This window comes from Sardina pilchardus, chromosome 23 (assembly GCF_963854185.1).
Source record: "Sardina pilchardus chromosome 23, fSarPil1.1, whole genome shotgun sequence".
Lineage (NCBI taxonomy): Eukaryota > Metazoa > Chordata > Actinopteri > Clupeiformes > Clupeidae > Sardina > Sardina pilchardus.
Window position 1 is genome coordinate 20852173 of NC_085016.1, and position 13808 is coordinate 20865980.

Consider the following 13808-nt stretch of genomic DNA (forward strand, 5'->3'; position numbering starts at 1 on the left):
TCAACCTGGAGGCGCGTTGACGTTCCAACACCCGAACGCTCTTCCATGTCAAGCGGACAACTTCACGACTCTCCGACATCGTTGTTTATTTGGATCTTCGAATGCCACCTGTCTTTTAACCCTGCGACGTCCTGTCTGTGTGTATGGCTCTAGAAAACACTGGCTTTTTTCAGCACTGTAATTCACGTCAGACACGCACATTCCATCCCGAGAATCCTAAATTAGACCGCTCTTGCCTGTACGAGACGGGCATGATAGTGTAGACTCGGCTGCATCGACAGGGCCACCGGATTTCCACGGGACGCGATCCTAGCATGGAAATGGTCAACCTGAAACAGGTAGGACACTGCGGTAAAATGCATGCCAGGGTGACTAATGGTGTCGGGGTGAGCATCGTGCCAAAATGCTACAGCACCCTTACTATTTCTTGCAAGATATCCTTGCGCTAAATGGGTCGAGTAGCATAGCTACCAATGGAAGAGTGCGTGAAAATGTATGGCGGAGTAATGCTCACAGTTGCTGGCCTAATGATAATTATCCCCCGGTTCAGGCAGCATCGCAAGATGAACCTCCCAAGATCGACCCAGGTAACCATTTCACACTTCACATTAAAATATTCGTTTAAATGCTTTTGAATATTGATCAAGAGAGTGTGCGTTAAGTTCAATAGATAGCCTGTCTGATCGTAAACGTTCTGGATATCACTGTATGTTTTGTCACACGTTCTCCATCCTCTGACATTCTGCTCAGCTAATGATGCTGATGCAGTATACATGGACTTCATGAAGAAGCACTGTTGCTACGATGCCATGCCAACAAGTTGTAAACTAGTCATATTTGACACCACACTTCAGGTGAGGATGCACATCTCTACCTTTCTTCACCTTAAGTTTTCAAGAAGTAACAGTATTTGAAATATGTTTCTTAACACCTACTGCAATGATATAGGCTACACAAATACATTGCCTAGATACTTATTTTACTCTAAACACTGGAAACGAAACTAGACGGGTCACTAATGTAAATTGTGTAACTCATTCTTGTGGAATGTAAATATGAAACTTCATTCCTGACATGTATGACATTGCCCATCTCCTTCGGTATCTGACTGACTAAGGCCCATAAAAATGTGTGATGTGGATATCTTTTTTGGACAGGTGAAGAAGGCATTCTTTGCTTTAGTGGCAAATGGCTTAAGGGCTGCTCCCCTATGGGACAACAAGTGTCAAAGATTTGTAGGTAGGCTAAAAGTCTCCCTGTGCACTAGTGGAAAAACATGTTGAAATCGTGTTGGTGTTGAAATAGTGTGCATACCTACAGTATGTGTGTATGACCTCATCCTCAGTTTCTTACCTGTTGTCTTGACAGGTATGCTCACCATCACAGATTTTATCAACATTCTTCACCGCTACTACAAATCTCCCCTGGTATGCACCCTATACTTCCATGTGTACAAGCTGTTTGCCGGAGTGGTTTGCGGAGATATTTAAAGCTGTTACAAACAGGGAAACCTGATCATGTTGATCGCTGTCTCTTGTAGGTTCAGATCTACGAGCTGGAGGAACACAAGATTGAGACTTGGAGAGGTGATTCATCTCAAAGTAAATGAACCGGACAACGAATGGGCCCTTTTGGACATTTTCAAATACTTACAGCACGGAGCTTTGATCTCACCCATGTTTTGGATATTGTCTTATCTCTGTGAATGGCATGCATGGCTAGTGTTTAGAATGCATTAGTTAGTAATGTATTACAACCTTGCATCCATTTATGATCATTAGAGATTTCATTCGAGCTTTCATGCTGGTTTGCATCTTCACAGCATCTTAAACTGTATTTTGCTTTTATGCGTTCAGTACAGCATGTTAGGGAATTTTCACATGCTAAGTTTGGCTCTGTCTCAGTCAATGTTTATTATTTTATGCCCAGAGTAGTAGCTTTTGGGAATTCCCACGTGAACTGTGCCTCTAGTGTCTCACTGTGTAATTCTTCTGTCTCCTTGCCAGACGTTTATCTTCAGTGCTGTAACCGCTGCCTGATCAGTATCACACCTGATGCCAGGTACTTACCAGCTGAGTGGCAAGGCCACTTAGCAAGACTCCATCGAGTGACTTTATGGATCTTTGCCAATGTAAACATAAAGCAACACCATCTTGATTTACTGACTTTAGCCTAGTAGCTTACATAGCTGAGTAGCTGAACTGGTTTGCACTCACTTTCATATGCGAAAAATAGCGATATATACAGTATGTGTTCTCTGTCTCAGAAATGTCATCAAACTAGACTGTGGACTGTCATTAACTGCTGTGGTTGGTATAGAATCCTAGTGATGGTCAGTCTCACCTCCTCTTCCTGTAGTCTCTTCGACGCCATCTACTCCCTGCTGAAACACAAGATCCACAGACTGCCTGTCATTGACCCCAAGTCAGGAAATGTGCTACATATTCTGACACACAAGCGCATCCTCAAATTCCTTCACATATTTGTAAGAACCATATTAACCATTTTGATAGATTTTTTTTTTTTAATTATTGGATTTGATGATGGTGATGATTCATTTTCCTGTCACATAGGGAGCCAAGATACCAAAGCCTGGGTTCTTGCAGAAAACTGTAGAGGAAGTTGGCATCGGGACTTTCAAAGAGATAGCCACTGTGCAAGAGACCGCCACACTTTATGACGCCTTGTCTGTGTTCGTAGAGCGGAGGGTGTCTGCCCTGCCAGTTGTTGACAGCAAAGGTGTGCTTAAACCCTGGGGTGTATTCCAAGTAAGTGGTTTTAAATGACAAACATGGGTAAATTAACCCAGAGGAAGTGGTGAACCAGATAGAGGAGCCCTTTGGCTTAGTTAAGTTTGGAGATCGAAGCCCCTGGGCTAGCTGTTATCAGGTTTACAACTTCCTCTGGGTTATCATACCTAGAATTTGCCACTAAACCACCTACTTGGAATCATGGCCTGACCTACTATCTGGCCTACTGCACTTATCACATGGCACATGCTAAGTTATTTCTGTAACCATGTTCCATATAGGAGACCTGAAAGTGGTTTGGAAGAGTTACATATTAGCATGCATTTATATCTATACGCATATGTTTTTAGCTGTTTAAAGTTTTAAAAATCCAGGTAAAAATACATTGTTTTGACAAAGGGTGTTTTAATTTACAAAAATACTGTCTGTCTCTGTTTAGGAAAGGTGGTGGCTCTGTACTCCAGGTTTGATGTGATTGTAAGTACAAGAGAAGCAGAGCACTTGTGTGTCTTGAGGGTACATTACATGAACCAGGCCCATATGCACAATCCACATGTGTCCCCTTATCATTTGGAGCAACATGTCTGTTAAAGAGAGGTTAAGAAGAATCAACAATATTGTACATGTTGAAAAAGCTTTCATTATTTTGTTTATCTCTTCTATGTCTTGGCTCCCACACTGTCACACTTGTATAGAATCTTGCAGCACAGAAGACTTACAACAACCTCAACATGACCATGCGGGAGGCTGTGCGGAGGCGGACTTGTTTTGTAGAGGGAGTCATGAAATGCTATGGCCATGAGACCCTTGAGACGATTATCGACAGAATTGTTAGAGCAGAGGTCAGCAATGCCAGAACAACTTCTATCTGACTTTTATTAGATTTCTCATTGTGAGAACATGTTTTCTTAACCTTTATGTTATTAGTGATACTAGCGAAACCTGCGACTTCAATCATGCTCTCTCTCTCTAGGTACATCGACTGGTGCTGGTGGATAGGGACGATGTGGTGAGGGGCATAATCTCTCTCTCTGACCTGCTTCAGGCCATGGTCTTAACCCCAGCAGGTATTGATGCTCTCTCGTAACCTCTGGTTGGAATTACTCGCCTTTCAACCTCCACCTAACTGCCCCTCCCCTATCCCAGGTAGGCTCCCTCACCCTGTAGTCCCTTCTTCTTTTTCCCCTTAGGTCTGTTCCCAGTCTGTGGCTTGTAGCTTTACACGGGAGTCCAGGTGTATTCATTTGCCACTTTCTCCTCCCTTTGTTTTTCTTTGCATTTTGTTTGCAGGTAACTATTGTGAATGCAAATACTGTATGTGTTGTCAGTTCAAGTTCACTTTTACAACTATTTGAATGAAGAGGATTTACACTTCAAGTGTTGTGTACAGAGTTGCAAATCACAAAAAGTTCAGTATATTGAAGAGTATTATTGCTAAACGACACAAGATATTCTTGGCTTTTCCCAGGTCCTGACTTGTATGGGATCCATTGTGTACTTAACTGGTTGGTTCAGGTGCAGGGATAAAGACATCTTTATGTTGCACGCATGGCAGAAACTCAAACAGCAAGAACACAGTAGAATTAGATTTATTATAAGCCTCACTGACCTACAAAGTCTGCCAAGTCTCCCACAGCCATTTTCCCCAACGCACAAAAAGTAAACACACTTACACTGGCCATGCTGTCTATCCTCCAATGTCATCCAACCTTTTTTGTTTACCCGTTTAATGAAGCGGGACTTTCCAGTAAAGGTTGCATGATTACAAAGGGGTGGAAAATCTCCTAGGCTTGTCTTGTAGCATGTTTAACATTGCAAATGACTGTAACATTGAAGACATCCATCCATTGTCAATTACCTTAACATTTAAATCATACATTTTTAAATGTGAATTTGAGGAATTCATTCATTAATTTACATCACTCTGGTTCATATCTTTAGATATTGCCTGCAAGTAAGACAAGTTGACATCTTTTGAACGGCTTCGTGACTGATGGAAAGAGATGGGAAGATAATTTCAAGAGATTGAAGGCAACCGTTTTTAAATTAATTTTTAAATAAGCATTTGTGTGTGCTTTTGTTTGCTCAGATTAATTTCACAATAGGCTACAGAAGGAAAGGAAGACCCAATAACAATTAATCTGTCAAGATCCAAAAGACAAGACAAAGCAAGGCAATTTTAGAGCTGAATATAATAAATCATAAGCCTACTTGTCTTATTAAATCTGTCTCAGTGGATCAGACTGACTTACTGTTTTGTTATGCGATATTGTTGTGCCACTACATTATTATGTTTTTCTAATAAATATTTTTCTAAAAGATTTCGTCAGCCTATTTCCTGTTAGTTTACAGTTTACAGAATGAAAGACATTGTAGGATAGGCCTTGTAACTGAATCCCTGTGAGGAACGCTTGACAGCCCCTGTTTGTCCAGAAGAGGTCACTAAAATTCCAGTAAGAACAGTACTTGTAGCCGTAAACAAGAGACACGTGACATCGTGAGCCTGTAATATCGCTTCTTGCATTTTTTTCTAATCCTTTGACGGATCCACCTTACCATACCCCGTGATCTGCACAACAACATAACAAAGTGGGGAAAAGATGGCGAGCGGGGAGGAGGCCAGACGCCCCTCCGTTTCCTCCTCTTCGGTCGGTCTTGAGGCCTTGTTCCCAGGCGGGGAATCTGAACAACCGTGCGGAGATGGGAACCCGGAGCTAGTGGAACTTCGTGAATGGCTCCAAGGCTGGCTGTCGCAGTATGAGCCCGTGGTGTTGTGGGTGCAGAGGCTACTCGTCTGGGAGAGGCCCTTGTACAGCATCATTGCTGCCCTCACGCTTAATACCATGTTCTGGTAAGAACTGAACGACAAATAAACATATGAGATTTATGAATAGCTGTGTTGTTTTTTAAAGGGAGAAAGTTGCACAACATGTGTCAATTAATCTGTGACAGTGAACGAACGATAATCCCTGTAATATAGCGAGAAGCTAATTATTGTTAGCTTGCCAAACAGCTAGCTCTCACAGTGTGAGCTCATCTATTTCGTGAGCTACCGATAGCTAGCAATCTTGCAAGCGAGGGTTTTGGCAAGCCAGGTCGAAGTTCTCCGCCTCGACGTTAGTTTATTTTATTAACAAAACATTGCGCCTGCCCATTTAAATGTTGCCAGAACTCTACTTAAAGCAGTTCTGTTAATGCCAACATGTTTTATGGCTTTGGTGATCAGTTCTGTGGCGTTTATAATGAGAAGAATAGTCAGTATGACTGGCAACTATCAATAATAAAACATATGGCATATAATTTATGTTCCTCAAAATGTATTACATGTGACCAGACTTGTGCACATCGTTAACTGGGTAATTGAAAACATCGTTGCGGTCTTTGCTTTGCCAGACAATTTGGAATATTGGAACGTAGTCGAGGTCCACATGATTTGGAATTGATTTGGTTTGTTTGTATTCGTGTGTACCTTTGTAGGCTCTTGTCGTCCACCTCTTTGCGTCCACTATTTCTTTTGAGTGTCTCTCTCCTTGGTCTCATACTCCTGGAAAGATGGAAAGATAAACTTCCAAAAATGACTGGTATGTTTCCTCTGAATGTACATTGTATTCTGAAAAATGTCATACATGTGGTGTGTCTTGATAGCACTATATATTGTTTTACTGTGATACACTAACACTAATAATAATCCTGCAAATCTTATAGGGCAATGCTATATTTACCAGTATTTAGCATAGGTCTAAAATTGACATGGCATTAGATGTAATTTATTCAGTTTCAAATTACAATAGTGCATATAAAAATGGTTTGCCTATGCTTTGAATAATTTCCTTGTCCTTTTTTGTTCATACAGTCCGCGATCCCGATGCTGCCACTGTTGAAAGGTATTTATCTAGAGTAAACATTTGCATACCAGTAGGCTGAACAACCTAGGCACAACTCCAGTACAACAATGCAACGCAAAACCTGTCTGTGATCTGTTGTAAATTATGTTTCTAGCCTGCTTTCTTAGTTCTGATCAAATTACATGTGTGTGGATCTTCTAGGGAGACCATGACTGTGCAACCTCGTCTATTGAGCGTGGCCGAACTTAGCCATCACCTGGCAGAGAGTTACGTGACCTGCAGTCTGTACATCGAGGAGATGCTCCAGTTCAAACGGCAAAACCATGGCAAGGTAGAGTTTCAGCACAAATGTTGCTTGCCTTGCTCTTGTAAACTCCTTTCATCCACAGCTGCTCTTACTCACACATATATTTTCATACGTTTAAATACTCATGCATACATACCCAAGTGTACATCTGTGCAAGCACAGAGATATTCAAATGTATAGTATTAACACAGTCCCTGCTTATGAAAGCTATCAGTTACTTTTAGGTCTTTTCTTACATATTGACATGCAGCTGACTTGGTTGGCTGACATGTTAATCTGAGAAGGTGTAGTTTTGGGAACAGCAATAGTGTAGTCATACATTTGTGAATACAAACAGTTTACTGTAATGTTTTTTTTCTGATTGCCATCTAGTTTTGTGCCATGATGTGCTGTGGCTGTTTAGTGTTGGCTATGGTCGGTCACTACGTTCCAGGAATCATGATTTCGTACATCGTCGGTAAGTTCATCCTCCTGTCCCAATCAAACATTCCACCTACATTTTCTCAAATAAACCCCACAACTGAGACACTGATAACCGAGGGAGCACACATACCTTCATGCCTGTCATGATAACTTAGTTGGTTAGTCTTTATCTTGGTAGCAAAAAACTTGCCAGTCACACATGGTTTGAACTTTACCGTTGTGGCTGAGTTTCCTGACCCATTTCTTAGTTTGTACTGGAAACAGCCAATCTTATCAGCAACAACTGACCGTGACCTTGCAATGTCATCCTGGCCACGTCTGAAATGCACCTGATGTTAGTTTGACTCCACTGATCTGGGTCATCCTACGTACTATTGATTACGTTTATCAGTTGCATTGCGTCGTGCGTTGGCATGGAAACTTGTCTCCACATGAACCGCACACGGATAAGACTGTGCAAGACTGACATGCCTGTACAACTGTGTATATCTATGTATGTGTTCTTATTTACTCACTTCAAAGACTCCTCTCGCTTGTCCAGCATTGACCAACTCTCCAAAGGGCTGGAGAATGAGGGTGCCTTTTTCAGAATTTATTTAAAATGCTAATAGCAGTAGCCACCACATGGGTTTTGTATAAAAGATGAACATGTGCTAATAAAAGGAAGTATCTTTAGTGTATAGTAAAATTATTTGGTGAAAACTGTCTGATTAATTTAAACATGATGAGTGTGTGTGTGTGTGATTACTGTGCCTAGTGTTGAGTGTGTTGCTTTGGCCACTGGTTGTGTATCACGAGCTGATCCAGAGGATGTACACTGGCCTGGAGCCCATTCTGATGAAGCTGGACTATAGCATGAAGGGGGACACCCAGCATCGCAAACACGACAAGCGCAGTGAGTCTCTCCCCTCCCCTAAGCAGAGTCGACACTTTCATTTTGGCCCGTCCCATTTGATCCGGTGCCCTGCAGCGGCGCATACAGTTACTGCATAATGAGGCTGAGCATTTTGGGTTTCAGTGAGCTGTGCAACTTCCCATCATTGCTTTATTTGCTCTGGCCTCTGGATTCACTGTAGCTCGCTTGTCAGCAGTTGGTAAACAACAAGGGACTGATAATCAGGCTCACACAAACACACACATTGTAATCACATCACAGTGAACCATATTTAATTGCTATTTAATATCTGTGTCACTAAAGATAGAATTCACAGGCTACATATTCTGGTGCCAGGCAGGAACCTTTGCTTAATGCAATTTTTAAAATACAGATTTCTCATTATCTGTTACCTACTGCGGATATTAACTGCGGGTACTTCCTCTATTGCTTTCTATGTTAATATTTGACATTAGCATTCATTTTTTATGTCTAACCTGTGTTGTGAGGTTGCCAGTCGATGACTCGGTGTCTGCGTCTGATCTTGACTGTTGCTTAACATCGTTGCTATGGAAACCATTTCTCGCCATGCAGTTTGCAATTTTAGTGTGCCACAACTGAGGCCAGTGGATTGGATTCAAATGCATTAAGATAGTGAATGTCTGTCTAAGTTGCGCTATACTGTATGTGTTTGTGAGAGAGAGAGAGAGGGAGTGATAGATAAGTCTGTGTGTGTGTGTGTGTATATTATATGTTGGTAAATGCAGATAGATTAGTGTATGCTTGCCACAGATGGGTATACCTGTGCTGCTTTTATCTGTTTATTATGTGTGTGTGTATCTGTTGGTGAGCGAGCCACAGAGGTGCATGTCGTGTTGATATACAGTACTGAAGTCCCTTTATTGTGTGCGTTTCCACAGAGGTGAAGAAGGAGTCCGAAGAGGGCGATGAGCCGCGAGCTGAGACGGAGAGCGAGAGCGAGGAGGAGCTCTCCTGCTTCGCTCCGACGGTGAGAGCTGGGGCTGCCTGTTCCCACGCTGCGCAGGGCCATTGGCAGCAGCAGCAGCAGTCAGGGACATGACATGAGACATGATGAGATTAGCCAGGCGTCCGCAAGACTAGAATGGTGGAAAGAGTGAGGGTCTGAGTAAAATGTCCTCTTATACTCCGTCCGTGTTATTGTCAAACTAAATGTATAACAAGGCAAGCTTGTCGGTTGGTATGTGTTTAACAGATTGGACATTGTAGAGATGTGGCTTTAATATTATCACAGGTGAATGGGAGCTCATTGGCCCTTTGGATTGGTATTCTTCTCTGATTGGTCACCGTCTCCCTTGATGTAGGTGGATGTGAAGACCACAGCATTGGCCATGGCCATCACAGACTCCGAGCTCTCCGACGAGGAGGCGAGTATCCTAGAGAGCGGAGGATTCTCTGTGTCCAGAGCCACCACCCCACAGCTGACCGATGTCTCTGAAGGTACGAGATGTTCTAGAATCCATATCATGACTGCAGTGTTAGTGGTAACTAGAAAAGCACTCTAAGAGTGCGGAGCTCCGCCAAGTGAAAACATAACCGTTTCCTGGATCAAGACGGTGATCCGGGTCACTCCCAAAATGTAATGGTTTCTTCCTTGGGTCATTTCAGACCTTTCCTCAAAATTTAATCGAAATATGTCCATACCTTTTTGAGTGATCTTGCTAACAGACAAACAAACAAACCCAGATGAAAACATAACCTCCTTGGCGGAGGTAACTATGTAGTAGTTATTCAGCAGCCTCAGTTATATGCTGCTGAACAAAATCTCTGAATTATACACTGTGGCCACATTGCTTTGATGTGGCGTTAGCATATTGTGGTGTCAGGAAACCTCTGCGGTGGAGTTCACTGTGCAAATATTTGTAATCCTTCAGACAAAAGTGTGATACAGTACAGTGTGATACGAAAGTTAATACAGTAAGTGGTAGATTTGGTGTTAAAATGTATAATACCTACATTATCTAGTACTGATATTTTACAGATTGTATCATAAACTTATTGTAGTCCTTTGGACCAAATGTTTCTTAAGTATATAGTCTCATTGAAATTCATGATGAATGTGTTAAAACATTAGGGTTTGATTTCAAGTGGATTTCAAATGGATTTACTTAAGTCTAAGACTAAATGAGAATTTCAAATAAGGCATTCAATGATAATAAACATTTAATCTAGGATTAGTCTTAAATCACTGGCCCTATAAAATATGATTTGTGAAACATTGTTAAATTTGCCCCACAGACCTGGACAGGCAGAGCATGAATAGTGAACCAGAGGAAACGTTCTCTAGAGATCTTCCCGAGTTCCCTTCTGTGGACGAGTTCCCTTCCATGGAGCACGGTTTGTTCCACTTCCCCCTGGGCGCCTCCGCACCGGCAGAGGGTTCCACGGCGGAACACTCAGAGACGGACTCCCAAAGCGCCGCCAGCCTGCTCCTCCAACATTTAGCGTCCCCCCTCCATTTTGTCAACACCCATTTTAACGGGCACAGCAAGCTGGCCAGCGCCAGCCAGGCTGCTGCGGTCGGACCAGCGAAGGTAGTGGAGGAAGAGGAGGTCGCCGACGAAGGAGAGGTGACCCCAGAGGCTCCCGGCCCCAGCCGCTCTCTGGAGGCGCTGAGCGAGGAGATCGTGAGCACGGCCATCTCGACCGTGGTCCAGAACACACTGTCGGCCCTGCTGCGCACCACTGAGGCCATGGAGGCGCCGTGCATGGAGGAGTTCATGCCCACCGAAATGCCCCCGTGCCCCATGGAGTCCACCCTGGAAAGCCCTGACAGTGCCGCCACCACCACCGCCTCTTCTGCCCTTCACCACCACACATCCCCTCTCAGCGGTGAGGAGGAAGAGGAGGAGGAGGAGGAGGATGTGACCGGTGAAGCCAGCGCAGAAGAACTGCCGGACGTCACACTCATGCCGGCCGAGGAGGAGGACTTTGAGCTTCTGGACCAAAGCGAACTGGAGATGATGGACGAAGGCTTGGGTTTGGGCCTTGACGGACAGGGTGTGGGTACAACAGCCTCACAACAGCCAGACACACCAGCAAGTGGCGATCAGCACCCTCAAATGTCCTAGCTTCCTATGCCATCCCACGATCCCCTGTTCACCCTTCTTGCCTGTACTAAAATGCTCCTTTTATTTATAGTTTTATGTAGATACACCATATATACCAACATATACACTTACAGATGGGGTCTAAAGATCAGGCACAGTCAGTTAGTCCTTTGTGTGTGCGCTCGCGTGTGTGTGTGCGTGCGTGCGTATGTGTGTTTGTATGTGTGTGTTTGTGTGGTTTTGAAAGTGGGAAATCACTGTGACTGACCTGGGTCTGTAGTATGAAGACATTTAATATGTGACCCATTTTACGTTTTGTGTGCTCTTGAGGTGCCCCATTGTTTCTATTGGAGAAAAAACAAACAAAAAAACAGAAGTTTCAGCTCTTCACTGGCAGCGTCATGTTGGTGTTCATTGTGTAGAATTGGAACCAGAACTTGGCGGTTGTTGCCCCCTTAGAATTATAAGGTTGTATCTGACATTTTTATAACAATTGAGTTATTTACATTCTTATTCTGTGACAACTTCATAAGGTGAGGTCAGGTGTTTCTTGAATATACGCATTTTTTGGACATTATATCTAACCAGAGTTGTTCAACGTATCAGTATAACTCTATGGAATTCTAAAACTTTGAAGCTCAAAACTCAGAACAGATATAAACGTATAACTCCAGTGGGATGCAATGTAGCAGCTCAAGTGGTTTCCAAAGCCCCCTCAGAATGGACACCATCATCTTTGCAATCTAGTGGTCTGACAGGTTTTTTTTTAATTATTGTTTTTAAACAACACTGTGGCCTGATTGTCTCAGGTTGGAAGTATGTGGCATTGAACCAGTCCTTTCTTGTCCCGACGGTTGTCTTTGGGGTTTTTTTTTTTTTTGTATCTGGTTGTGATCCTGAGCTGAGGAATAGGTGTTTATAAATACTAAACAGGGGAACAACACAAGCAAACTGAGGTGATCATGTGTGGTGTGATTGGTGAGGTGTGATTGGTGCTCACGGAAATGGAATTGGATCCCTGATGTTACATGTTAACAATTTTAATGTTCTTTTTTTTAATAGAGCTGAAATAATATAAATATACAGATGAATATATGAATACAACTATATAAATGTGTACACATATATTTTATTTTATCCCTTGAGGTCAGTATATTGGGATGTTTTATTTAAAAGGTGTGGTCAGTGTAATCTAGTAAGAGGAAGACAACCCTCCCAAACCTTTTTTAATTATTATTTTCAGAACATCATACCAATATTCAGCTGTCATTATTAAAACTAGACTGGCACAGTTTGAACATAGTCTTGTTTGCTTTGCATGGAGGACAGTGGTGTGAATTGACCGACAAATGACAATCCCTCGCCATCAACTGTCAAATAAGAACAGATGGGGAGGGGCCTTTTGCAGTAGACATACAGTTTATGCTCTGTATGCATCTCCTATAGCACTTAAACAGAGGAAGATGACTGTTTTGTTATTGCAGTATAATCTTATTTTAAAACAAAAATCATAATTATACTTAACAGTAGTATGGCAACAACGACCACCACCAATGTTCCAATGGCCCCCCCACCCCACCCTCCCAATCATGTTTACTGACGTGAGCTTGTTGCTAATGGCTTAAGAATGGGAAAAGAACATTGGATACAATCAGGTTTCAATCATAATCCCATCAAAGTAGAGGCACGTTTTGACCTGCCTTTAACCCACCTCTTCAGAGACGTGGAATAGTACAATTAAATTAAGCATTGTTGTCATTCATCCTGATGTTTTCTATTCATCATGAATTAAAGTGCTTCTTAATTTTATGTCCTATTTTGTGTTCCATCCCTATGGTCCATTGTGCATGATATTGGGATAGCAAAAGGCACTTATGTACACCACTCTGGTTTGTGTTTGCTTTTTGTTTATGGAGCTGTATTGAAGGCCTTTTGAGTCAAGCATGGGATGGTTAACAGTAGACATTTTCATTGAATATACCTCTGTTCATTCCTAGATCATGTGATCTGACAGGCATTTTTTACAACCCCTATATATTGGATATCAGTGCTTTGGTTTGCCTTCAACAATTCTGTATTTTTATTATATATCTCAAGCTATGATTATTTTAGTGGTAGAATAACCACTCAAAATGTCCTTGATTTGGCATAGTTAACTATGAATAACCAAACTTGATTTTACGAGTGAAACTAAAAGTAACATTTTAAGTTCAAGAAAACTTTTGTAATGTTCACATGCCACCCTTCACTGAAAAAGTTCCTGAAATGATATTGAGACTGCCAATTGGCCATTCTACATGGTAGATGCTTTGGTTTGTATTCATATTCAAGAGAATGTTAAAACTGCTTAATGTACATGAGTATGTAAAATCAACTAAAAAAACCTACAGTATGTTTTTCAAAAGCAAATTTTCAACTGTCATGTTCTGTACTATAGAAATGTATGTGTTTGCTCATGCTTTTACTGCTTCTTGACCTATAAAGGCACTTAAATATTCAGATGAATCTCTTCTTTGAAAT

General features: G+C 42.1%; 2 protein-coding genes and 1 long non-coding RNA gene across 6 annotated transcripts; 2 read left to right on the top strand and 1 right to left on the bottom strand.

The window, feature by feature from the left end:
• The first annotated feature begins 62 nt into the window (after window positions 1–62).
• prkag3a (protein kinase, AMP-activated, gamma 3a non-catalytic subunit) lies at window positions 63–5071 on the top strand. Of its 4 annotated transcripts, none has more exons than XM_062527327.1 (13): window positions 63–338; window positions 551–587; window positions 751–854; window positions 1158–1239; window positions 1369–1427; window positions 1541–1601; window positions 2007–2061; window positions 2359–2485; window positions 2574–2739; window positions 3190–3227; window positions 3446–3592; window positions 3724–3896; window positions 4692–5071. In XM_062527327.1, the coding sequence occupies exons 1-12, from the start codon at window positions 315–317 to the stop codon at window positions 3835–3837; spliced, it is 1014 nt and encodes a 337-aa protein (XP_062383311.1). In that variant the 5' UTR covers window positions 63–314; the 3' UTR covers window positions 3838–3896; window positions 4692–5071. The 4 variants fall into 4 exon arrangements, with proteins under 4 accessions (XP_062383311.1, XP_062383312.1, XP_062383313.1 ...); XM_062527328.1 differs by having other exon boundaries at window positions 3724–3817; XM_062527329.1 differs by having other exon boundaries at window positions 1541–1586.
• A 243-nt stretch (window positions 5072–5314) lies between these two features.
• On the top strand, window positions 5315–13787 carry retreg2 (reticulophagy regulator family member 2). The gene is made up of 9 exons (XM_062527323.1): window positions 5315–5601; window positions 6228–6331; window positions 6604–6634; window positions 6797–6926; window positions 7275–7359; window positions 8083–8220; window positions 9120–9208; window positions 9543–9678; window positions 10477–13787. Exons 1-9 carry the CDS (start codon window positions 5351–5353, stop codon window positions 11307–11309), a joined length of 1797 nt encoding a protein of 598 aa, XP_062383307.1. The 5' UTR covers window positions 5315–5350; the 3' UTR covers window positions 11310–13787.
• LOC134070855 (uncharacterized) lies at window positions 5474–7577 on the bottom strand. Its single transcript, XR_009936994.1, has 3 exons — window positions 7456–7577; window positions 6220–6294; window positions 5474–5608 (listed from the first exon to the last, which is right to left on the bottom strand). It is a non-coding gene; the product is annotated as an uncharacterized LOC134070855 (long non-coding RNA).
• Window positions 13788–13808: the final 21 nt, after the last annotated feature.

Excerpts from the sequence above, each read along its gene's own strand:
- prkag3a (XM_062527327.1), top strand. The coding sequence starts at position 315 with ATGGAAATGGTCAACCTGAAACAG. Across the intron at positions 1,240-1,368 it reads CAAGTGTCAAAGATTTGTAG|GTATGCTCACCATCACAGAT; the intron begins GTAGGCTAAAAG and ends TTGTCTTGACAG. Across the intron at positions 1,602-2,006 it reads GAGAGGTGATTCATCTCAAA|ACGTTTATCTTCAGTGCTGT; the intron begins GTAAATGAACCG and ends TCTCCTTGCCAG.
- retreg2 (XM_062527323.1), top strand. The coding sequence starts at position 5,351 with ATGGCGAGCGGGGAGGAGGCCAGACGCCCCTCCGTTTCCTCCTCTTCG. Across the intron at positions 6,927-7,274 it reads AACGGCAAAACCATGGCAAG|TTTTGTGCCATGATGTGCTG; the intron begins GTAGAGTTTCAG and ends ATTGCCATCTAG. Across the intron at positions 9,679-10,476 it reads GCTGACCGATGTCTCTGAAG|ACCTGGACAGGCAGAGCATG; the intron begins GTACGAGATGTT and ends TTTGCCCCACAG.